This window comes from Rhincodon typus, chromosome 18, assembly GCF_021869965.1.
Source record: "Rhincodon typus isolate 14 chromosome 18, sRhiTyp1.1, whole genome shotgun sequence".
Taxonomy (NCBI): Eukaryota; Metazoa; Chordata; class Chondrichthyes; order Orectolobiformes; family Rhincodontidae; genus Rhincodon; species Rhincodon typus.
The window spans coordinates 8,619,203-8,645,888 of NC_063349.1; the positions used below are offsets into that span (position 1 = coordinate 8,619,203).

Sequence of the window (26,686 nt, forward strand, 5' to 3'; positions counted from 1 at the left end):
CCTCTCATTCTTCTAACTTCTAGTGTATACAGGCCCAACCAAGCCGATCCCTCTTCACACCGTGGCCCTGTAGTCAGGTAAAGAACTTCTGCTGCACTCCGTCTGTGGCAAATATATTCTCTCTCAGGTAGGAAGATGAAAACTGCACAAGGCACAACAGGGGTGGTCTCACCTCTATTCCGTTTCACTGGAGTAAGACATCCTGACTTCTGAACTCCAGTTCTTTTGCAATGAAGGCCGATATACCATTTGCCTTGCTTATTGCTTGCTGCACCTACCTGTCTGCTTTCATTGACTGGTGTACGAGGATGCCCGGATCTCTTATACATCATCCATGCTCCCCAAAATATCCCCGTTAAATAATCTCCTTCCTTTCTGCTTTTCAATGCCAAAATGTATGACTTCAAACACCCATCCATTCCCGCTCCCTCTGTTTCCTGTCTGTCAACCAATGTGCAATGAAGATTATCCCCTATCCCATGTGCTTTCATTGTGCCTGCTAACTTCCTAAGAGGGACCTTATCAAAAGCCTTCTGAAAATCCAAATATACCACATCCACTGATGCTCCCTTAAATATTCTATGAGTTACATCCTCAAAAAACTCCAAGAGATTCATTAAGAATGATTTGCCTTTCATAAACCCATGGTAGCTTTGTCTAATCCTGTTAATGCTTTCCAAATGTTCTGATGTAATAGATGAGTATTTTCCTCATGACTGATGTTAGGCTAACTGGTCTGGAATTCTGTTACTTTCTTTTCCCTCCCTTTTGAAACAGTGGAGTACATTTCCCACCCTCCAATCTGTAGGAACTGCTCTATAGTCTATCCAAGTTTGGAAATTTTTCCAATACTTTCAGGGCAGCTTCCTTTAGTACTGTACATTGTGGATTATTAGGCCCTGGTGATGTGTTAGTCTGTAACCTCATGCATTTCCTGAGCACCATTTTCTGACTAATAAATATTCCCTTTAATTCCACCCTCTCACAAGATGCTTGGTTCCCTCCTATTGCTGGGAGAGTATTTCTGTCCTCTTCTGTGAAAACAGTATCAAATTCTTCTGCCATTTCTGCGTTCCCCAATATAATTTCCCTGGCTTCTGACTATCTGGGTGACACGGTGGCTCAGTGGTTAACACTGTTGCCTCAGCACCAGGGACTTGGATTCGATTCCAGCCCCTGGTGACTGTCTGTGTGGAGTTTGCACATTCTCCCCATGTCTGCGTGGGTTTTCTCCATCTGCTCTGGTTTCCTTCCACGGTCCAAAAAATGTGTGGGTTCGGTGAATTGGCCATGCTAAATTACCCATAATGTCAGTGATGTGCAAGCTAGATGGATTAGCCATGGGAAATATGCTGTTACTGGGATAGAGTAGGGGGATGGGTCTGGGTCTGGGTGGGATGTACTTCGGAGGGTGGTGTGGACTCGATAGGCTGAATGGCCTGCTTCCATACTGTAGAGATTCTGTGATGATTTTATGACTGCAAGGCACCTGCATTTGTCTTTCCTATTCTGTTTCTCTTCACATATTCATAGAAGCTTTTACAGTCAGTTTTTATGTTCCCTGCAAGTTTATTCTCATAACAGCACTGTGGGTATACATTTAGCTCATAGGCTGTGTGGTAGCTCACCTTCACTTCCTCAAGGGTATTAGGGATGGGTATTAAATGTTGCTCTTAACCACGATGGTCATGTCAAGTGAATGGGTAGATAAATAAATACATTTGCCCTGAGCCAAATCAATGATAAGGAGCCTCTCCGAAACCCACTCCTAACTTAAGACAGAGAAAACCATTCTCCCTGGAATGGGGATCATTGCTTTTTGGTATATTGAGTTGGATAAAATCTCAACAGGGTGCATTAAGGCTCATCTACTGCACTGTAGACTTGGCAATGGGCATGGCTACCTGAGAAGGGTACAGGAGCCTTGGTGTGCTTTCCCCAATTACCGAGCTCCCCACAAAAGTCGCAAAGGGGCTGGGGGTTAGGGGGTGAATTGTGAGTGTTAAGAAATACTCAAGTGGAAGTTTAGATACGCAACCAGTTTGGAAATGGGTTTAATTTGAAAAATTATTGACCTGTATCTGAAAGCATTCCCCTGAAATGTCTTCATCCTAAGTTGTGTCTTGGCTACATGGGGAATTAAATGTGGGTGTGACTAAGATGTATTATCTTTTTTCCTGATGGCAAATTGTGGACATGAAACCAGAGTGATCACCTTGCTTAGGTTCCTCAGGATCTTCAGAACAATTGATTCTGTTTAGATTTAACCTGATTGTGTTCAGTTTGAATTGATCAGTGAGGTGAGCTGTGAAGTATTTAATTCTTTAATGTTGCAATTTGTTTTATTCGTGATCTGGGTTCTGGAATGGACCTATCTTAGCACTTCTATTGAAAAGCAGGAATCTGAGAAGCGCACATCTGGAATGCTACATGGCTGAAAAGAAAGACACATTTTACTCACTTCTGGCTCTCTTTTTAGTCGCTGGGTGTGTGTTTCGGGAATTTGCCATTTTCAACTGCTACTTTTACATTGTGGTTGTCGCATGAGATGTGTTGTAGTTCTAGTAGCAACTTGGATGCACTACGCATCAAAAAAAAGACTGAAAAGTAATTAGTGCATATTAACTGGGCTCATGTTCTGACCTAGCTACCACTTACAAGTAATTATATATGGGAGGAACAAGCAAATGCTGTTAGCAAATTGATTTTATTGGTTGAGTATGCCACAGAACCTTAAAATATCTTTAATATCCTTAAAAGATCCTTAATAGATCCTTAAAAATTATGCATATATTTTCAACAATAATTTTGTAGATTTTGACAATCTACAGGTATAAAAGACTTGCTTTGGTACAGTACCTAGAGCATCAGGTAGAGAATGTCCCTAGTACCTAGAGAATGCCCCTAACACACAGCCAGTTAGATCCTTTTGTAATGCAGTAATTGTTGTGATGCAGGATGCACAGCAACTTTTTCCCACAAACAGTGATAAGATAATATGACTAGTTAATCTGTACTTCGTGATTATTATTTGGGGAATAGCATTGGTCAGGACGTGGGGAGAGAAAGTAATTTACGTCCTGCATTGGAATATCAGCCTCGATTTCTGCTGCCAAGTGTCTGGATTGGGACTTGAATTCAAGAAGCCATAGCTGACCACTCCCTATCTATTCTCAGGTTCTTTATTGTCCAGGTATTTAGAATTTTAGAAATCCAGGTGTCTAGAAATAGAAAATCTATTTAGGAAGCACATTCCATAATCTCAGGATATCCCAAAGCTCCTTCCAGCAAGTGAACGACTGTTGAATTACACTCTCTCTGTCTCCTTACTCTCTTCCCCACCCCACTGCCTCTCTCTCTCTCTCTTTCGCTCTCGCTCTCTGTTGCCTCTCTGTCTCTGTTGCCTCTCTCTCCCTGTTGCCTCTCTCTCTCTCCCTGTTGCCTCTCTGTCTATCTGTCTCTCTCTCTCTCTCTCTGTTGCCTCTCTGTCTATTTGCCTCTCTCTCTCTCGCTTGCCTCTCTGTCTGTCTGTCTCTCTCTCTCTCTCGTTGCCTCTCTCTCTGTTGTCTCTCTGTCTTTCTGAATTGTAGAAAATGGTAATCATGGTGGACGCTGCAAGATCCCACAAATGTTGATCTCCTGACCTGTGGCTCTGGGTGTGACTCCCGCTGAATTGCAGCCACCCATCTAAAATAATCCTGTCAGGGAATTTTCATGTTAAGAATCGAGACTGAATCCTGCAGAGCCAGCTTGAATGTTGCGTTTGAATTCTAAAGTTTTTAACTGAGACACCTCCCCACTTCCCTTTCTAACCCAGATGCTAAGAATGTGGCTCGCTCTGCCAGGAGTTGCCTTGTTCCCAAACCCACGCTGAATTTTTTTTCTGTCTTTGCTTCATAGGAAAGTGAGGAGGATTCTCCAAGTGAAGGAATTTATGTTTCCAAAGTTATGGAGAAAGGGCCTGCTGACAGAGCAGACGGGCTGGAAGTTCATGACAGGATCATTGAGGTAAGACAAGGAGGTGTGACTACATGAAATCATCTCTGCTCTTTCACTTTGTTGGCTGAACACATTCAGTTTTCTCTTGAAAGGCATCCCTCTTGAGCTGAATGTACAAAAACAGTGTGGCATTTGCGTGAAGCAGTAAATAATGGTTTGTTCATTTGAGATTTTGTCTCTGGGTCTAATTGGCAGTGATTCCAGTAAATGATGGTCACTCAGACCAAGAGAGACTCCAGCTTTGTTGCCTGCCCTCTGCCCAGTTACCTAATTTCGCGTAGGATTTCTGCCATTGGCATCATTGCTCCTAGTTTTGTGGATGGGTGCTAGCTGCACAGTGGTTGTGGCAACATCAGAAGCTAATTGCTTTTCACGTTGCCAATTGCCATTGCAAACCGCCACGTGTGAGCGTCCATGGATTGCTAGGCGAGAGCCAGGCTTCAATAATACCAGTCCTTTTGGTTGAACTGAGACCGGTTTCTAAATGTGCATTTGATGGCCCAAAGATAAACCAGTCCAAACCAATTTCTTTCTATTTTTGTTTGAGTAATCATGTCATAGTGAGACCAAGTGTTTTGTTGCGGTCAGCAATTTGTTATTCCTCAAAAGCATTTTGATTGCCTCTGGGACGTTTTGTGTCAAATTGTACTCCCAGGACAGCATTTTGCTCCGCATATGGTTTCTGTAGTAATGTACTGTTGCATCATCCTCACTTGACTTTTCTTCACCATCTTTACTCCATTTACTAAAGGAAATGTTCAAATGCTTGCATTGACTTGGCATGCATTTTATCCAACGTGTGAAATATTATTTTTGCCTTCACTTTGCTCGTAACTGCAGACATGTCGCGCAGCTTTAAATTTCTGAGGATGGTGTAACTTTGGTGCTGAGTGAAGAAAGCACACTGTCTGTACGTTTCTGGGGGCAATCTGGTGTTGCCGATGTCAGAGTTCAATTACTGATTTTGTCTCATCAGATTATATACAGTGATGACTTATGATGACATGAATTGTGCAGAACTCTGTCTTTGTAAAGCAAGGGTAAAGATCACACATTTTCTTTTATTGAAACGATCTGTTTGCCACCAGTGCCGTGCTGGTATGTTCACAATACTAAAGCAACTATTAACCACGGAAAGAAAAGTTCTGCTTTGTTTCTCACTTTATGTAACTGTTATTACCACAATCTACCCGTTTATTCAGCTTGTTTCATCAATTAGTTTTTGTGACTTTCGTCCTGATGATTATTTCCAGTTGTGAATGTGCACAAAATTAAGCTCATTGTTGAAATGTCAAATTCAAGTCATACTGTCTTTGATGGTTTATTTCTGTGACCTCAATATGTTGTTTCATTAAAATAGTATTGTTCATTGGGATTTGTAACTGTGTATTTCCAAGATATCACTGTTAATGTGCCATGCTCCTTGATTTCATTGAGTGTACCCTTTGTGGATATACTTCTGGAAGAGAATATGCACTCTTGAAGTTTGATGAAGAAATTCCCAACCATTTTCACTTTTTGGAAATAGTTCCTCTGTCCTCGTGTACTGTATAGAGCTTGCCTCTTAGAGACTAAGCAAAAAAAAAACTTAGTTTTAAGAGGAATTATGTATAAGTTCTCTTTTTTTAACCTTGGCAATGGCTAATGTATGTACATTAGGGCCTTTATACACCTGCTGATATGGTACATTTTATTGTTTTAGAAAAGATGTAATTTTCCTGATTGGGAGATCTAGAAGAAGATGGATGATGTGGGGAAGGGGTGCAGGATGGTGGAAATTGACTGGGTGGACAAGCAGCAGACCATGATGAGACTTCTTGCTTAGCTGACACTATCCTAAGAAGCCATTCCAAGTTGCTAAGCCATTGATGTGAATGGCTGCCTTTTCTGAATTTGCCATGACTCATAATTCTTGTGATTAATTGACATGATGTCACCGTTGGCCATTCACCACCGCTAAATTAATGATGTCATCGTAAACCATCCATCTGTTGTTGCTAGGCTACTGACGTGAAAGGCTGCTCTGTTTGGATTAGTTCTGGATGTTACCCTTGTGATAAATCTACTGCATGCCAGAGTAAGTGGAGGTGGTGAAGTGGGAGAAGCTGTAGCTGTTGTTTTATATCTTAAATTTGACTTGTTTGAATGTGAGATGAGTCGGAGACTGTATTCCTTTTCTGGTTTTGACATCGGCAGACTAACCAAAACCTTGATCGGAATTGCATATACATTAGAACAGAGTTGGCTCCCACATTGTTGCTGTCCTTTTACTCAAACTATCAATATATCTATGTTTTTCTGCCAATATTCATCTTGGATACCAGTGTAATAACGCATACTAAAAATAATATTAGGTGGGGCTGGAAGCTAAAGAACAGAAATAATTCTTTTACACTAAGATACTGAGTCAGAACTCTGTTTATTCCCTATTTCAGTGACCTTTTGGAGTTTGTAGTGTGGCGCAAGCTTGATTAAATAGAAGTTTCTGCTTAGATTATGAGCTTCCTGCAATGAAGTATGAACTGAAAATGATCTGAATCCTATTTTCCTCTGATTGGCGCCTATGCACTGACCCAGTGTTGATCCAACAGCAACCTCTTTCAAACTCATTGCTACGTCCCTACAAACCTCTGCTTGAATCCTGAAGCACACAGACGGCTAATCAGAAACGGTATTCGGAAGTTCTGGAAGGAAAGAATTCCGATGTAACTGTACAAATACTTGACAAGAATCAGTGCTCTGCATTGTATTTAAGGGGATGTTGTGTTCTTAAGCTGGCAGGAAGCAGGAGCTCAGCCATATTCCCAGAAGGAATTCCCCCTTTGGAGATGGCAAAGAGTCCAGCTTGCCATGTTTTGTCAGTGGAATTTTCAGTCTTGCAGCTGTTGACCAGCTGTGACCCCTAATGTCTGCTCTGAGGAGTTGAGCTGCTATTAATTTCAATCCCCTTCGACTTCACCCAATCATTGCTCCTCTGTGCAGCTTCCGTTGGTCATCTCTGTGGAGTAGGCTGATTGTTCAGTGCCAGATCATTGATGTCAAGCCCTTGGTTCTGTTAGGCTCAGTGGAGCTGGTGGGTGTAAAGTGAGTCACTATTTTTTCAAAATCTGTTAAAACATGCTGTCTAATGGCCATGTGATTAAAGCCCCCACAGGGGACAGTACTGAGCCATGAGCAACGTGTAGAATGAAAACATGATTGAGTCTAGTTCTCGGCATTACCAGCATTTGCCCAGACTTTCATGGGGTAACTTCACTTGGGCGTGCCTATACCTTTAGGAGAAAATGAAGGAGCAAACTTTCTTATAGCCAGTTTCAAAAGTCACTGCCTCTGGGAATGGATTATCCATCTTTATGGCTTAGAAATACATGGAGATTGGCTCACGGAAACAGGCTATCTCAGCCCAATTAGTCCATGTCAACAGTGGCTCAGGGAAAGGAACAAAGCGAAGTGTTGCACAGATCCGTGCAAGCAAATGCTTCCAATCACTTTCTCCTATAGTGCTGTCATCGCTCTGCAACTCATTTTCCTTTTATCCAGAGTTGGATAGATATCGGAGGTGTGGACGATGGCATATTTTCGCATCCTGAATGAGTTAAGGGATATGGAGTTGAGTTAGGGTCAACGTCAGCTATAGCAGATCACGCTTGAGGGGTTGAAGGGCCTACTGCTTTTTTATACTTTTGTACAGTCAGAGACAGGGTTAACTAATGATCATTAAAAGCAGGGCAAGAGCTTTAATTGGCACCACATGACATACATAAAGCCAAATTACTTCAATAATTGCTGTACAGAATTTGCAGCACAGGAACTGACCATTTGATTCAAAATATCTATACTGCTGAACACAATCCAAAGGGTATAGGGTTTCATTTTCATCCCATTGTGTCACATCTGATGCCGGAGTTGCAGAATATATCAACTAGAATAATAGACGGTTTGTTATTTCAACAGAAAAGTCATCTTTACTTTGTAAACATTGTACTGGAGATAAGTTTGAATTTGATTCAGAAGATACTGTTGTCTGTCTAATACGAAAAGACTGTCCACCTATTCCTTATTTGATTCTAATTGTAATTCTTCTGGCAGAGTCTGGTTAACCCCAGATGTGAGTTGCATTATGAATTACAGTATGTTGGAAAATCCTCAGATTTCTTTCCAATAAAACTGAGAATGTGTACATGTATTTGAGAATCTCTAACTACTTGGAGTTATTTCAGGACTACACTTAACTGAATTCTGATTGTTCTGATTCCAAGGTGGGCATTATGCTGTCAGTCTAAGAAATTGGAGGAATCTCACCATGTAATTTATGGTTGGAACGTCACCACTGGTTTTCGGGACTGGTGAGAGCTTTTGCCACTATGGGCTGGTGGGGTTGATATCAATAGAAGCTTCCACCAAGCCCTGCTCCCCATTACTATACCTCACCACTACGGCTCAGCATCTACCTTTTCCAGTGATAGCAGCCTGAACCAGACTGAGTCGGTCCTTCGCCTGAGTCGGAAGTGGTTGGAAGCAGGGGACCCTGGAGGATGAGTTGAAGCTCTCCCAGGCTCACCAATCCTGATAATTGTACAGACGTTTGTGCTGATGCTGTGAGAGTTGTGAGGATGTCAGGCCAAGGCTACATTTAGATACGGATGGGATGCTTCCACAGTGAAACAGTTTGTTAATGGTCACCAGGTTCACACCTGGTTTGCATCATTTGGAACATGAATCTTGAACCATGTTTCAACGAGGAATTGATGCTTCTGGAGATTGCAGGGGAGAAAGGTCATTCAAATAATTTTATATTTACTAGGATTACAAAATAAATTGACTACTGGTTAAGCAGCCATTGAGGGACATGAGAAAAGTATTTTTGTCACATCTCTCTTTCTCTCTGTCTGTGTCTGTCCCTCTGTTTTTCTCTCTCTCTTTCTCTCTCTCTCCCTTTTCTCTCTCTCCCTTTCTCTCACTCCCTTTCCCTTTCTCTCGCTCCCTTTCTCCCCCTCTCTCTCTCTCTCTCTCCCTCTCCCTGTCTGTCTCATATTAAAGCAGTATGATGATGTGCATTCCTTCTCAGATATGACAAATATTGTCCGAAATGCTGGGAATTATACTTCCGCAGGAGTTGAAATATCATGTTCCTTACACAGCAAAGACTTGCATACCCTTCCTACTGCACTTTAAAGAATAAAAAACCAGCCAACTAACAGAAGCTGACAAATGCATAACTGCCAAAGACTTGTGAAAGCAATCAATCCTCGCGCAAGGTCTGGAGAATCAATCAGTAAAAATAGCCAAACTAAGAGCTCAACATGTGTTTAGAATCTTTTACTGTTTCTGCTCTTTTTATGCTCATAACATGGAGAATACAGAGTAAAAGTAAGTTTTCTAGGATAGGATAATTAGTCTTAATCATATAAATTTTACTTACACGTGTATGGGGCATTCTTTTTAATGTTGAATTTATGAAGAACTTAGCTTATCCCAAAAGCCAGGGCTTAAACTGGGTGATTTTTACCCAGAACGCTGCACTCTATTAGCTTCAGGGAAATGGCATGAGCTGTGAAAATTTCCAATTGTTCAGCAGTGTGGAAGTGGGTTGCCTTAGAACTGGGATGATTTATCTCATTGTGGTTGTGATGTGGAAAGAATTTTGAGTTTCTTTTGGAGCTGTACCCAGGTGAAGTCAAGTCCCAGAATCATAGAATCCCTACAGTGTGGAAACAGGCCCTTCGGCCCAACAAGTCCACACCGAACCTCAGAGCATCCCACTCAGACCCAGCCCCCTATAACCCACCTAATCTACACCTCCCTGAACGCTGCACATCTTTGGACTGTGGGAGGAAACCGGAGCAAACCCATGCAGACACAGGGAGAATGTGCAAACTCCACACAGACAGTCACCCGAGGCTGGAATTGAACCCGGGTCCCTGGCGCTGTGAGGCAGCAGTGCTAACCACTTTGCCACCATGCCACCCCTAGTGAATGGTTCAGTAAATATTCACGTTGTCCACTGTTCAATGTTGTAGTTTGGATCGACTGTATAAATCGGAAAAGTGGCCAGGCAGAGGAACTTTGTCTTCTTCCTTATGGTTAAGCAAGTCTTCGTTTTGCAAAATGAACAAACTTGAATTTTTAAAAGGTTCTCCAGTTTGGGATGCCATTATCTGTGTTTACTTAGCAGTAAATGTAAAGAAATAAATTATTCGCAGCTGTATTGTTGCAGTGCTGCAATTTGTAGGCAAGTTTTTTTGATCACAAGTGTTTTGACCTCTCGTTTTCCTGTGCCAATTGTTCCCATTCCCCTGCGCTGCAGCTTACCCTCTTACCTTGATTATATTTGACTCCCTCCTCCATAGAAGCGCACTCTCAACCGCGCCCCCCCAAATGACTGCTTGCTTCAGTCCCCAACCAAATGCCTACCACCCCATCCTAAAATATTCTTGATCCCAAATCCTAAATGCATGACTGTCCCCAACCTTTCATTTCACTGTCACACATACTGACCCTTCAGTACCCTTGCTTTTTCTCCAAATGTTCTGCACTCTCCAAATTTTAACTGTTGTCCTTTCCAAACGACTCACCATTGATACAATTCGTGAAAGCCCGATCACTGCATTGTGTATGTTTGTATATCCACCATGAGTGGCATAGTGACTCATTGGTTAGCATTGCTGCCTCACAGTGCCAGAGACCGAGGTTTGATTTCAGCCTCGGGCGACTGTCTGTGTGGAGTTTGCACGTTCTCCCTGTGTCTGCGTGGGTTTCCTCCGGGTGCTCCGGTTTCCTCCCACAGTCCAAAGATGTGCCAGTTAGGTGGATTGGCCATGCTAAATTGCCCATTGAGTCCAAGGACGTGTAGGTTAGGTTGGTTAGCTATGGGAAATGCAGGGTTACAGGAATAGGCTAGGGGGCGGGTCTCGGTGGAATGTTCTTTGGAGGGCCGGTGTGGACTCAGTGGGTTGAATGGCCTGCTTCCACGCAATAGGGATTCTATAACTCTATACTCTGCCTCTCGTATGGAAATATGTCCATACTGCTCTGAAGTGGAAATATACTGAGCTAATGATGATGTGGGTCAAAAATGGGTCTCGAGGAGATTCTTGAAGGTTGAGAGGGAGGAGTTTGAGGGACTTCCAAGTGTGATTACCAATGGTGAGGTTGAAGGAAGGAGATTTGGACAACTGACTTCTTAGACATCAACTGTCATGTCCTAAACATCCAATCTTCTTGCCAAATGGAGATTCACTTCTTACTGAACAGCTTTCATTTCTCACAAACAATACCACTGGAAATGAATAAGTATTGTGTGTGTGTGTGTGTGTGTGCCTTTAGCACAAATAATAATGAGACACGTAGGGAGCGACTCAAATTTACCAGGGACAAGGTCATAAATCACTTCACCATCATCCACTTGCTTGGGCGGTTCTTACCAAGTCCCTCTGAAACCTACTTTGCCCACTGAGCTAGAAACGCACATTTCTCCCACAGTCATGGCCGTGCTAAGTTGTCAAGGGATGTGCAGACTAGGGGTATTAGCCTTGGGAAATGGGGGGTTACAGGGATGGAGTGGGTCTGGGTACGTGTGGACTCAATGGGCCGAATGGCCTGCTTTCAAACTGTAAGGTTTCTATGATTCTGTTCTATGGCAGTGTTAAAATCAAGCTGGTTCCAATCGATGACTCGACTTATAGTTTACCATTGGGCACAACTTATTGCTAGACTTCTACAATAGCACGATTACCAAGAATGCAACGAATCAAGCTGCAACGTTGACTTATTCCAAGGTAGGATCAATAATGGTCTTTGATTTGTGCGATCCACTTCTCTCGAGCTTGCTACTTCACAGATTCATACTTAGTTGTCCGAAAACGTGACTTCTGACCTGTGGCTTTAACAATTCTGACAATGCTTTCCAGAAAGTGTTACTTGCCAGATTGGAATCTTGAATATTCCTTTGACAAGCATTGCTCTTTCTTTAAAGGTTTTCAGCTATCTCTCAAATTCACACAGCATCACTATGCTGGAGATATGTCACCACGTAACAAGTGTGTTAAAATTATCCTGAACTGGTATCAGTGCATGAAGGCCTCGTACATTTGCCTGCTATTTTAATAGAGGCTCTAACCCTCTTGAACTAAATGGGTTAATGCATCCATTAAAATTGAGGGCAAAAGAGCTGCATACAAGTGCCTTCCGTGAGGGCACAGTGTAATCTGGAGGTGAAAGGTAAGATCGTTGCGTGACACCATCAGTACTACAATCCAAGAAATGTTATATCATGAGCCAGGTGCTGGGCAATACTGCAAGCTATTTTCTTCATGGAAGCGAGAAAATGGATGCTCGGCTTGTGTCAATGTCTTTTTGTAAGCAGGTTAAATGTGACCTGACCTAGATTGAACTCTAATGGCTTGCTTTCTGAAGCTGTTGTGGTGAGAGCCAGTCTGAAGGCTCGTCACTTCTTGTGCTGAGTGTCACAGCTGCTGTACGACACGCACTCTACTCGAGGCCCTTCAGTTTCTGTTCTTCAACCAAGTACGTGTAAATAATTACTGCACCCCAGATGCCAGAGTCAAAAGAGCATAGAATCTGGAAACTATGTACCGAGTTGGAAAGTTTGCCAAAGAAGTGCAGAGTGAAAAATTCTGTCTTCGCTCTGAAGTTGTCCACATCTGCTGACACTTTATTTTGAGCAGATAAACGTGCATATGATCGGCTCAGTTTAAGCATTTTGAGTGCCTGTTTTGATTTGAGTTAAAATGGTAAAGCTTGATATAAATTCTACGCACAGCAGTGATACTTCCTTGTGTTGCTCGACTAATATTTTAACTCTAAATTCCATGAAGTGGTTCCCCGCACCCACTTTCCCGAATCCAAATCTCTTGTGTTTACATTTTGCTTGCATTCAACCTTGTCTTGTGTAGCTGCTGCAGGATCACCGCTCTAACTTTGCATAATACCAAATGACAGCAGCAAATGTTACTGCTATCAGTAGACGGTCACTTAACATCTCTGTATGACATTCCTTGCCCACTCCTTTTGTCCGGGTGTAAGCCCATTTGTCTCAATGACTTAGCATCTCTGCAGAGAGAGCAGCCAGAGGAATCTCGTGTCCTTCTGCCAAGAATCATTTTTCAGATGAGCATGCTTAAACTCCAAGGCGAATGGGACAGTTTGAGTCACTTGTGGTCAAGGTCTGGCAGTAGTGTACAGTGCAGTACTTTTCCAACTAGGAATTAATGTCAAGTTTGGGAAAAAAAGAGATTCATTTGGGATGTGGTCATCACTAACAACAGCTACTCTCATTGTCCAAACTTTATTCAACTGCTAGGCCATGTCAAGAAAAGAAATAAAATTCAGCGACACGTACCCTTAATGAGATAAAATGATTTTCTTCAATGAAGGTCAGTAAGCCAGTTAGCTTTCACAAAAGAATCGATGGCTTTGTGGTGACTTTTAGCATACCAACATTTTAAAAATTATTTCCGATGTTATTTTTGTTTTAAAACTCGAGCCTAATTCTCGAACTGCTGTCATGGGATTTGAACTCTCATTTCCTGGATTACTGGTCCAGTAACATAACCACTACCTTGATGTACTTCAATGGGTTGATGTCAAACAGCCATGAATGTGATTTGGATCGTTCTACTTCAGTCTTGGTTATGCCAGTGAGGGCCCCTTGTGCTAATTTTTAGACCAAGTCTCTATCTATTATGTGGACGATGCCAGCTAATCCAGCACAAATAATCCTACTTATTCCCTAATTGTCCAGCAGAAAGTTTGGTCAGCCACCATCTTGAGCTGTTGGAGTCCATATGGTAGGTCATCCATCCAGTACTTGTCCCCACTGACCGTGAGCAAGTGATTTGTCAAATGAGTGTAATTTGTTTTCCTCTGAGAAACCCTGAGGCTTGATATTCCCCAGAGAAGGAAGGTTTGAAGCGAGAAGGCACTGAGGTGATTTATAGATGATGGAATTTTACTGTTGGAATTATTGGCTGGGGAGGGTCAAAAAAAAAAATCACATGCCATGTATCACACTTCAAAGATCCATGCATTTCTCAGGAAGCATGTGAAACTAGTTAGATTCCTGATGCCAGATGTTCTTGCACAGTTTGGGGAGTAGCTGATTGTTGCTAGGGCTGAGGCTTCAGAAATGGGAATGCTGTATATTGACTGAATTTCACATCAGACGTGAAATCTAGTCCGAGAATCGACATAAGCTGGACAGATGAGAAGATACTGCTACGTGATATGAACAGAATTCGGCGTCTTCAACAGTCTTAGCTGATGTTGACTCACTCTGCGAGGACTGTTTTGCGAAATACCAGTCCCCAATTGCTTAGTTCTATATTGACCACAGCCAAGTAACCATTAAATGTCAAACCACTCATATGTCATCGCACTTACTGAATCAATAAATCAAACCTGCTGTTCTCCAAGTGGTGTTGTGCATCATGCAACATGTAATGTTCCAGAACTTTCATTACAGAAGTATCCATGGCCCTGGGCTCAACTTGCTACTTGGAACAGCCACTTATTACTGAGTAGACCCAACCTCCACTGACTCACCATTTTAAACTTTTATCATGTAATCTGGATAATTTTGTTGAGCCACATTGCTGCATTTTCAGCGAATTTGGGTTTCTCACTGCATCCAGCAGCTGAATTCCACGGCCACCGCAGTGATTTCTTTTGTTAATCCTTTATGTAAGCTCTTTGAGTGTCTTTTGTAGAAGGCGTGCTGATGAGATTTGACAAAGCTGCATTTTTTTCACGCTTTTGCGTTTATTTGCCTTCTTGTCTGACCCGCCTTCTGTACTGCTCTATAGCTAATCAGTTGTGTCAGTCTAGGACTCCAAGCAGATAACAGGAGGTGCAGGGTGAATTCCTCTGTCTGTTTGTACTCTTTCTCAGCCCTTGGGGTGCTGCGCTGTCACATCTGAGATCTGCTGAGACCAGGCTTCACTTTGCCTGTTTAAATGAAGCTTCTATCATATAAGCTTCCAGATGCAATCCAGGCTTTGTTAAAGCCGCATCAAATAATTTCTTCACTGTTCGTTCTTCACCTTGACCATTCTGCAGCACCCAAAGGAACTGTTATTAACTGTGCGTGGATCTAGTAATAAATGTGGGGTGACCCTCTTTCGCCACACTGTCACCATCCAATGCTGGGTTTGCTGTATTTGGAGGGTTTTCCATCAAACTGATGAACAGGTAGAGGACCGCTCCCTCTGCAGAGATTGCTGGATGAGGCCTTCCAATGTGAGAGTCGTTTGGGAAGTTGACACTGTGGTATAGTCAATCTGAAGGAAGCTTGTTCAGAATCCTTGAACATCGATGAGGGACCATTCTAGAGTTGCTTAATTCTGAGCCTAACTTTTGACTAAATAAGTTCAACTGCTGATGTGATCTGATATTTGTTGCCTTGCCATTTGACAGGAATGTACCTAAGTGTTAAAGTGGAATTCCCTCATTAAACCTCCTCTTCTCTACCTCTTGCTCCTTCTTTATGATCCTCCCCAAAATCTATTTCTTTGCCTGAATCGTCGGCCAGCCCGTATCCCTTAAGTGGGTCAACAAAGAAGAAAATGTTTAAAAACTGAAAGAACTGCAGATGCTGTAACTCAGGAACAAAAACAGAAATGGCCGTAAAAACTCAGCAGGTCTGGCAGCATCTGAGAAGAAAAGTCATAGTTAACGTTTCAGGTCCCTTCCTTAGAACTGATGGTAGCTAGGAAAATGTTGGTTTATATGCAGAAGATAGGGTCATCATGGGGTGGAGGGTGGGTATGGAGTGAACAACAGGTGGGGACAGAGTCCAAAGAGAATGAAGAGCAGTTGGACAGACAATGGAGTTGATAACGGTCAGGCTGGGATGGTGAATAGTTGTTAATAGGGACTGTTAGTGACTAACAATAGGTAGTGTGTAATGGCAAGCTATGTGATAACAAGGCCTTGTGTGTGAGGTAGGGGGCTGGGACATGGGAGAGTTCAGGTCCTAAAATTATTGAACTCAATATTGAGTCCGGAGGGCTGCAGTCCCCAAGCGGAAAATGGGGTGGTGTTATTCCAGCTTGCGATAAGCTTTACTGTTACACTGCAGCTAGCCAGACACAGACATGTTGGTCAGGGAACTGGGTGGTGCGTTAAAGTGGCAGGCAACTGGAAGCTTAGGGTCCTTTTTGTGGCCAGAATATAGATGTTCTGTGAAGTGGTCACTCAGTCTAAACTCCATTTTCCCAATGTAGAGGGAGACCACATTGTGAGCAGCGAATGCAGAATGGGAAGTGCAGGTGAAGTAAGATAACAAGGTGTAGAGCTGGATGAACACAGCAGACCAAGCAGCATCATAGGAGCAGGAAAGCTGACGTTTCGGGCCTAGACCCTTCATCAGAAAATCCGATCTGATGATTTTCTGGATGGGGATGTGGGATGGCAAGTGAGGACAAGGGAAACCCTATCATTGGTGCGGGAGGGAAGAGAAGGGGCGAGGGTGGAAGAGCGGGAGATGGATCAGACCTGGTTGAGGGCCCTGTCGACAATCCTTGGTTGAGGAAGAAGGTGGACATGTCGGAGGCTCCCTTGTCAAAGTTGGCCTAATCTGAACATATATGACGGAGACGGTGGAACCGAGAGAATGGGATGGAGTCTATGGGCGTCAATGGGTTTAGTGGATAACAGTAGCCAGTCTGTCCCCAGCAATGGAAGCAGATGTCGAGGAAGGGAAGGGAGGAGTCAGAGAGACTAGGTGAAAGTGAGGGCAGGGTGGAAATTGGAAGCAAAATCAGAAGCAAAATTGATGAATTTTCCATCTCTGGGTGAGAGAGGGAAACAGTACCGATCGTATCATTGATGTATTGGAGAAAGAGTTGTGGGCAGGGCCGTAATAGGACTGGAACAAGGAATGTTCCACGTACCCCATGAAGAGACAGACATAACTAGGGCCCATGTGGGTACCCATGGCAACCCCTCTGACCTGAAGTAAATGAGAGGAGCTAAAAGAGAAGTTGGTAACAGTGAGGATCAGCTCGGCCAGGCAGAGGAGGGTGGTGGTGGGTGGGGACAGTTCAGGTCTTTGCTCCAGGAAGAAGCGGAGAGCCCTGAGACCCTTCTGGTGGGGAATGGACGTGTAAAGGGATTGCATGTCCATGGTAAAGAGGAGTTGGCTGGATCGTGCAAAATGATTAATACTGCAGTAAAAAGGGGCATGTTATATGTTAAAAGGTACTCTATAAATGTACAATGATGAGCACTTATTTATGTGATATCATGTGCGCCTCTTGAACTAAATGTGCATCATGAGACACATAGTGGGGAAATTGTTCTTATGATGTAGTGATTAGCCAATCGGGATCAAGCTTTGAATCCCAGCTAATTGTGAAGCTTGGGTATCTAAATCTTTGCCCCTTATCGATTACCAAGGCATTGTAACAAACAAGAAAATCTGAACTACCATCAATAATCTCAACTCAATTTCTGTTGATGCAACCATGCAGTGATGCACTACTTTTGGTATTTTTTTAAAATTGTTTTTGTATTATAAAGATCTTTGTTTTTTTTTCTGGTTCTGTAGAAATGAAAGTGATTTGAAAGCTTTTTGTATTCTTTAGAGATGCATTGTTAGGGCCAACCAAAATACCAAGAGAGACTTGTGGTCTGCAGAGAGTTCCGGTCATGTTGTGCACTATTCTGAAAAGTATTCAGAATAATTTTGAGTTTTTAATTGAATTAATACTGGATTTGTCATTTGGAAGATTGACCATGTCATGCTTGGGGGTTGGATATTGCTCGCTTTTCCTGATCCAAAGAGGTTGAGCGAGGTTCTTCGAAAAAAGAAGCAATTACGTCCTGAATTGAGTGGGAGTGGAAGTTCAATAGTCTTTTCAAAACAACCTTGAATTCAATGAGGTGTGGCATTAGAGGGCATCGACATGGGTCCCTCTTGTGACAATGGGCAGCAAGACTCCATCACCAGCCTCTGTCAATCAGAATCTGTTTTGCTACAGCCAAACTCTTGATGATCCTCCTCTAACTGTACTTTGCCAGGTCTTTGGCTAATCCCATCATCTTTTCTGATCTGGTGTTGCACATTCAACTCCCACTCAGGCAGGACATACACTACGAGGTGAAATATGTGTCCTGGCAGACACAACTATCTCTCTTTCCCAACATCGTGAAGGCACTCCCTACCAATTCCATGTGACACTTATAAATTGGTGATGTTTCCTCTGCAAGTGATGGCCAGAATCTTGCATAGACAATGCTACTGGAAGAGGATGGCGATGATATCAGTTCAATCCAAAGTCGTTTACAACCCATTTAATTAAGCCTGTGTGTCACAGACGTCAACCTATGCAAATTTCAGTTGTTAGTGAGATTAGTTGATTATTTTGTAAATTGAGAGTGCAGCCTCTATTTCATTCACAACTTCGAGTGCCAAACGAGTATCGCCTCACATTTTTCGGGGATCCAGTGTCTTTGACGTTACCCATAAATCTGTAAGAATTCCTGCTAAAAGGAAGATGCGAAATCTTGGAGTTCACATTGGAGTCTTTGATCTTAGCGCTTCAGTCCAGAGAGCCTGATACTATAATTTGCATTTCATAATCTTTGACTCGCCTGTCCAGTGACCTTTCTGATTGAGTCAGATCTGCCTTTTTGAATGCTGCCGATCTCCCCACACTGTTTCGTTATTGCAGTGTAATCACCATCAGCAATCTGTTAACCTGCTGACATCCCCCTCCTCTGACTGCGGGGAACAGCATGAGCAAAATCCAGTAGGGAACACAGGAACCCTGAACTGCAACTCCATTTATTCTGCTGAGTCACATGGATTCGCACCTTGGCCCTGATGACTCTCCCTCAATTAACACTACGCAGTTTCAGGACCCATGTCAGTGACTGTCGGTGAAGGGAAAGCTGGAGTTTGGTGGGGTGCAGAGCAGTGTGGAGAAAGTGCGTTTCTAAGTATTTGTATCAACCTGTTCAGAGTTGCTACTGCACACCTTGGGAACAGGTGGAACTTGAACCTGGGCCTCTCTGTCCAGCGGTAGGGACACCACCGCTGTACCACAGAGAAAGTGCTGGATGCAGGTAGAGTTACAATGTTTAAAAGATATTTGGATAAGTTCATGAATAGGAATGGTTTGGAGGATATGGGGCAAGCACAAGCAAATGGGACTAGTTTAGTTTGGGATTATGGCCAGCATGGACCAAAAGGTCTGTTTCTGTGCTGTGTCATTCTGTAAGAGGGACCTTGAATGTGTGTGCTTTTTTAATATAACCTATTTTTCTAATCAACCTGTTCAGTGGTGTCATTACACACCTCTGGAGGAGATGGGACTTGAACCTGGGCCTCCTGGTCGAGAGGTAGGGATGCTGCCACTGTGCTACAAGAGGACTCCCCCTGCCCTTGCGTGTGTGTTATTTTCTGTTTAAACACCTTTTTTACCCCCTAATCCGTGATGTTATTGCACACCTCTGGAGCAGATGGGACTGGATCTGTGACCTCCCAAACCAGGAATAGGGACACTACCTCTGCATGACAAGAGGGCCCAGAGTCTGGTTTTAAATGAGTTGACTTTACCAATCTCCCCTGAATCAAATTGATCTCATCAATTCCTGCACTTCGTCATATCAGATGGACACGTTGTATCCTATTTGTCCAATGGCCGGTATGGAAACTTGATCTCTTTTTGCTGCTGTAGCTGCAAGTTTGTGACTTACTCCCAGCTGTTTTGAATTCGACTGTAGACTGTCGGTGTGGTGAATTTACCGGTCCGACCTGATATATCACAGGGAATATGGCCTCGCAACTTCTGCTGCTCTCTTTGAAACTGCTCCATCTACACTCCTGTTTTTAAACCAGACTGCTGCCTGCAATTGAACTTAAACTGCTGCTTCTTCCTTTCCCACACTGACGTCAGTGGGTGTGCTGGATGGGTGGTTTGATGCAACGTCTTCTACTTTGGAGGAAGAAAGGGGCCATTCAAGGAGAGGAGGCTGTGTTTGTCTCGTCATGGGGACCTTGTGATGGATCAGGGCACCCATTGCCAGCTCAACGCTTTCATCTTGGCTTCCGGCTGGGTTTCCTCTGGATTCCCTGAAGGATGAAGGAGAAGGGAGTTGTATGAATGCTGTAATTGGGTGTAGAAGCCGTTTACGAGCTGGAAGCGATGAAGAAGATCCAAAAGTGACATTTTCCTTCAGTTGACGTTCAGGATCCGTGTTTGCAGGATAGACAATGAACCCGCAACTTGCACCAAATTAACTGCAGGAGACGTGTCATCAATGTCCTCAGACCTACCATGTCCCTTTTTTCTCCTTGCAGTTTCCCTCCGAGGCTGACGGAGACAGTGACATCATCCAGAAGTGATGTCAGGCGAGAGCTCATTTCTTGTTTACATTGGGTGGTCAGGGATCATGTGACTGGCAGCCATCTTGTTGGACTCGAGTGGTGGCACGTGGCACGATTTGACTTGGCCTTGGTTTCCGTTGTGATCCCCCTGGTTTTGGGTGGGAAAAGGGAATAATTTCCACCCCACCTGAGTTTGATACCAGCCCTGCATAATCCTTGAAGGAAAAAAGACGTTTGTTACCAAGTTTACACTGGAATTATGAGGGCTTCGGTATTACTGTGCGTTTTGTAGCGCTCCAACTCCACATTCCCACCAGCAGCGGTATTTCGGTCATCGCTCTGGCACTTTTTTTTCATTAAAGACAGCTTCAAACTTTTGCACCAATCTTTATTACAGTAATGAGCTGAGCTAATCCCTGGGCAGTTTTTCAGCATTAACTAATAGATGAGAAGTAAGACTCCTATAACCATTAACAATTCCACAAATGTGGAATATGCTATATGCTACAGAGCCAACACGCTGTCAAATGCAGTTATGTGAGTCTGAGACATAGCAGCAGCAATTAATGACCACTAATGAAGAAAACATTCAAAGATGCTTTACAAAGGAAGTTAAAACATATAGGCTAAGCATGGAGCAAAATTTGGGAGATGTAACCAAATGCTTGGTTAATGCTAAGAAGCTTTGAGTGTCATTGGAAGGAGCTAGAGAGAGGGACGTTCTCAGTAACACCATTAGCTGAAAACCCAACTATCCACTGCACAGAGGAAGTAGGAGCAAGAGTAGGGAATAGGCTCCCTCCAGCCTACCACACAATTGATACAATCGTGGCTAATTATCAGTTTCAACTCGGGTTTTGTCTTTATCTCCTTTTCTCTTGATTCCTTTAAGTGAAACAAAATCTCTCTCAGCCTTCAATATGTTCACTCGCTGAGCATTTGCTTAGAGAATTCTCAAGTTTCAGAACAGCCTGAGTGAAGAAATCTCTAGGTCTGCAATAGCTAACCTCTTATCCTGATTCTATAGATCCCCTGGTTCCAGTCTTTCTAACCATGGAAAGCTTGACAGCATCTACCTTTGTCACCTCTCTCACATCTCTGTTTCAATGAGATCACCTCTTATTCTTCAAACCCTCCGAGAGCTTTGGCCCATTTTCCTCGAACTCTCTTCATAAGACAGCCGTTTGTCCCAGAAATCGATCTTGTGACCCTTCCTCAGGCAAAGAAACCAACACTGCACGTTTTACAATGGATGTAGTTCCACTGAATTCTATATGATTGGAATAAGGCTTCCTTTTTTAATCCTACATTCCCTTTGCCTATAAAGGCTAACCTACCATTTGCTTTCCTAATTGCTCGCTGAGTAATTTTCGTTTCTTAGACAAGAATCCCTCTGAACATCCACGTTAGTTCAATACTGGTGAGAGATTATTATTCAGTTTTTCTCCTTTCTTCTACCAATGTGAATACCTCCACATTTCACTACATGATAGTCCACCTTGCCCACTGGTTTATTCCAGACATATCCATTTGCGCACACCTAAGTTCTCCAGGCAAATTACTTTGTCTCCTAGCTTTGTATAACAAGCTTACACACAAAATATGAGCTGAAATAGATCACTGAGCCCCTTGAGCCTGCTCTGCCATTCAGTTAGACTTTGGCCGATTTGATTACTCCATATTTGTGCCTAACCCCGAGTAACCTTTCACTCCGTTCTCAGCAAGAATCGATCTACCTCTGTCATAACAAGCATTCAAACACTCTGCTTCCGCTACCTTTTGTGGCAGAGCATTCCAATTAGCTACAGCCCTTTGTGAGTAAAAAGCCACCCTCCTCTCTGTCTTAAATAATAAGCAATACATTATTTTAAAATGGTGACCCCCTAGTTCTAGATTCTGCCACGATATGGGGAGGCGATGGCCTGGTAGTGTTATCACTGGACTGTTAATCCAGAGACCCAGGTAATGTTCTGGGGACCTGGGTTTGAATCCCACCATGGCAGATGGTGGTATTTGAATTCAGTAAAGTATCTGGAATTGAGTGTTTAATGATGACCATGACTCTATTGCCAATTTTCGGGAATACCCCATCTGGTTCACTAATATCTTTTAGGGGAGGAAACTGCCTGGTCTGACCTACATGTGACTTGAGATCCATTGCAATGTCTCTTAACTGCCCTCTGGGCAATTAGGGATGGGCACTAAATGCTGGCCTAACCAGCAACACCCTCATCCCGTGAATGAATTAAAAAAGGACCAGAAGGAGATCATATGTAAAGGAAATTTCCGAGGTAGATTTTTCTTCACTTTTTAGTTCCATGTTGTGTTTGTGGGAGGCAGTATGTAAGCACAGCTGTACATCCAGTTCTGCCAAGAGAAAGCCAAACTTGCATTTTGCACAAATAGCTTCCAAACTCTGGGGCCTCAGTGTATTGGGAGTTTCTGCAGCTTCCCATTTGAGTCTCAGCTTGCACGACATTTCAGCATCTGAAATAACATCGTTTGCTCTGTACCATTTTTCCACCTTTAATTTTGGACCAGGAATTCTCAAAAGTCTTGCATTCCACTTGTGGCACCCCTTTCGTTTCTAATGTACTAATGAGGTGATTAGGGAGAGTTGAACATTTAAAGGACTGCTGCAGAATGAAGCTGCTTTGAAGAACTTTCTGTAGGAAGTGTGGAGAAAGAAATGAAGCCAGAAGACTTGATTCAAATCGGAAAGAAATAAGAGAAGACGATTGTGAATAAGAGAGGAGATCAAACAGGCAAAATAGACAAAAACCAAAAGAATTGCAGATGCTGTAAATCGGAAACAAAAACAGAAATTGCTGGTAAAGCTCAGCAGGTCTGGCAGCATCTGTGGAGAGAAAAGAGATTTAACATTTCGGGTCGGTTTCTGAGGAAGGGTCACTCGTCCCGAAGCACTAACTCTGATTTCTCCCCCACAGATGCTGCCAGACCTGCTGACCTTTACCAGCAATTTCTGTTTTTGCAGGCAAAGTCGATAAGTGGGACTAGGTTTAGGAGTGTAATATTGTGATAAACAGGTATGACTAAAGTCTGGATTAGAAACCAGAGCACTACCAGGCATATGAGAGCCACTGAGGATAATTACTGTATGTTGGCTCGGGCTGTCAATCTACACTGTTAGAGTCCATTTTTAGAGCATTCACCCATCTAGTAAGGTTCTTAGTTGATTATTTCCAGTGTGAAGAACTGACAGACAAAAATGCCAAAGGGTTGAAAACTAGATCAGAGAATTGCCTTGAAATGGGGTTCCTAACCTTTAGATTTCAAGGCAGCCCATGACCCACCCCTGTTTCCTGAGTCCATCCATTTTCGTGGAGGCAGTTGAGTTAGTGAAGCTTGCCCCTTAGACTCGTCAAATAACTTTGTTAAGGGCACTCGGAGCTGATTAGAGATTTTTGAGGCGGCCTCCAGTTTCCTGATGGGGGAGAGTTTAATTGCCTGGAGACAGGCTCGGGGTGGTGTGGGGTTTGCTACAGGCAGGCGTACAAGCCCCTTCCTTCCTATTTGCTTTGGAGCCAGGGACCTGGGTTCAATTCCACCCTCAAGTGACTGTCTGTGTGGAGTTTGCATATGCTCCCTGTGTCTGCGTGGGTTTCTTCCCACAGCCTAAAGATGCGCAGGTTGGGTGGATTGGTCTTGCTAAATTAACCAGGGATGCGTGGGGCTAGTTGGATTAGCCGTGGGAAATGTAGGGTTATAGGGATGGGTTGGTGTGGACTCGATGGGCTGAATGACCTGTTTCCACACTGTAGGAATTCTACAATTCTTGGAACCAAAGATTGCCCTGAAGAGGGAAAAATTCCAGCCAACCCCCAGCAACGCTGAGCTGACAGCTGATTCTATTTTTTTTATTTCTCTAAAAGCTTTTAAAATAATGCCGTAGTTAAAGTGTTTAATTCAGCAAACTTTGTAGGCTGCTAAGCCCTCTCCTACTGGAGGGCCCATCCTTGACCCTCCAGCTGTTAGAGCCTGCTCATTATCCTTAATGGAGCAGAAATCTGAGGTGCCTGGAAATGAGGGGCACCACTGTCAAAATCAGGGGAATATGGGTGTTTATAAAATAAATCCCCGATCCCTGTTATTAAGAGCTGCCATTACTGTCAGTGTCTGGTTCACCCCTTGAAAGCAACCCCCCACCCCCAGTATTGTCTTCATGATATTCACCAAGCTGTTTACAGCTGAACATTTTAAAGGCCACATTATTTACAGCCCTGCTGTATTTCAATGAGATTCCTTGTTGGGTTTTTGGCTGTAGTGTTTTGCCAGCAGTCTCCTGTCTGTCTGCCATAAGTGAATATAAGGTTTGTATAACTTTGGGACTCTGATTTACCATGAGAAAAGACAGAGAGGAGCCACTGTGAAACACAAAACAAGGTTGTTGGACTGAGCTCGAGCTTGTTTCGTTTAATTAAAACTGCTATGTAGCTTTTTCAAGATGGCCTCCCTGACATAATTTAGCATCTAGCCACTTTGGGATTTGAGCATCGTTTTATTATTTCAAATACTGTTTGAGGAGGTAGACATTGCAGGGGATAGAGTGTAATTCTGTATCATTAAATGCTGCAGAGGCCAGTTTGAAGAATTCATTCTCGTCATTGACATTAACTGTTGGTGGACTGTTGCATTCAGAGTTTTGTTTTTGCAAGGGCTGAATTTAGGGTTGAGTCAATGGTGAAACTCCAAAATATCAAAAACGGGAACCTTGCTCGCCCACTTCCACGTTCAAAGGAGCTGGGACCGGGTTCGGGTGAGCAACCATTTTATTTGAAGAGGTTTGTTCATTGCTGCATGATGGTGAGGCTGCGTTCAATATTTGTTCTAGTTTCATTCCTGAGTTTCGGGAAACACAGCAGAGGCAAGAGGGGCTAAATGACCATTGGAGAGGCTTCCCCTTCCCGTTACAATGAGGACTTCCTGGGTTATCAAAGGAACCACTTAGCAACACACTGTCAACTTGAGAATGAATGAGAAGGCTAGAGCGGGTCAGAGGTAATGTCGCTGTTTAAAGCCACACCCCTGTGCTGCCTTGGTCCTCCATGGATTGTGCTAAGACTTGCAGGTTGTTCTGATAGCGCAAGACAAAAAGCTTCGACACAAGGTCATCCCTTCAGCAGTCTTCTTGTTGGAAAGTAATTCATTGCCTGCGAGGAGAGTTCACGAGGATCAGAAAGGTGTTGTCTAAATGTGGCTTCTTTCTCAAAACGTTCTTAGTTCTCCAAGTGGAAAATTTAAGTTCTAACAGCATCCTCGACTCGTTTGAAGTGAGACTCGTCCTGGTTTCCAAATAACTCGGACCCTCCAATCCCGCCAATATGCTTGTAAATCTTTTCCGCAACATCTTTGCTATAGCACGGAGACCAGAATTGCACGCAGTGTTCCCAAAGTGGCCTAACCGATGTCCTGTACAGCCGCAACGTGACCTCCCAACTCCTATTGTCAACAACAGCTAGTGTACCATACGGGAATAATTTATTTCAAATCAGGTACTCAGCAAAAGGAAGGTGCATACCTTCAATGGTTATGAGAAACAAATGGGCAGCAGATTAAGTTGAGACACAGCTGCTTTGTAGTTTGTGACTGGAATTCCCATTTTGAACCAAAGAATATAAGGTTGTTGCTCAATAATTGTCAAGCAGTGGAATCTAGATGGTTGAAGACTTTCTTCTGACTTAAATTGAATTTGCGCATTCGTCTTTTGCTTATCCACACGGATTTTATTTAACAGCTGTTACGCTTAGATCCTGAATGCCTTCCCAGTATTAGACTTGTCATGAGAAGAGCTCTGTCATTGCATTCAGATCTTGTATTCTACAATGCCTGTTACAAAACTAAGCCATTCCTCTCTCCGTTCTCCTTGTTCTTGTGCTGTGGTTACGTTGGGGAACCAGCCTCCTGCCAGCATTTCTAGAACGTGGCCTGTAGCTGACGGGTCAGAGTTATACTTTCGGCTGAGAGTTGCACCACAGGCCCGTAGGAAGATTGTCCCTCCCCATATTCTCAATTGATTAAATGTTGGTGTCGCTGAGGCAGCTTGTTCACCCTCTGTGCGAACTCAAGATTTCCAATGAAACTTCAGAGAATTTTGCAAGGGGCTGCCGTTATGTTATGTCTTACTGAAGTGTAAGTGGATCTACAGTACCTCTTGAAGGTTGGATTGCTGCTTCCCTTTTAAAACATCTGGAACTCTGATCTCCAGCCTGACTCGAAGATGGTACAGAGCTGGATGAACACAGCAGGCCAAGCAGCATCGGAGGAGCAGGAAGGCTGACGTTTCGGGCCTAGACCATTTCTGAAGAAGGGTCTAGG

The 26,686-nt window shown here is 43.3% G+C and overlaps 1 protein-coding gene across 2 annotated transcripts in view; it reads left to right on the top strand.

Annotated features, from left to right (window-relative positions):
* The window catches only part of pdzrn4 (PDZ domain containing ring finger 4), a 434,538-nt gene that overhangs the window by 23,232 nt on the left and 384,620 nt on the right, over positions 1 to 26,686 (top strand). For both annotated transcript variants that reach the window (XM_048607770.1, XM_048607769.1), the window contains exon 4: positions 3,901 to 4,008. In XM_048607770.1, the coding sequence (XP_048463727.1) occupies positions 3,901 to 4,008 (108 nt within the window). The remainder of the gene's footprint in view (positions 1 to 3,900; positions 4,009 to 26,686) is intronic.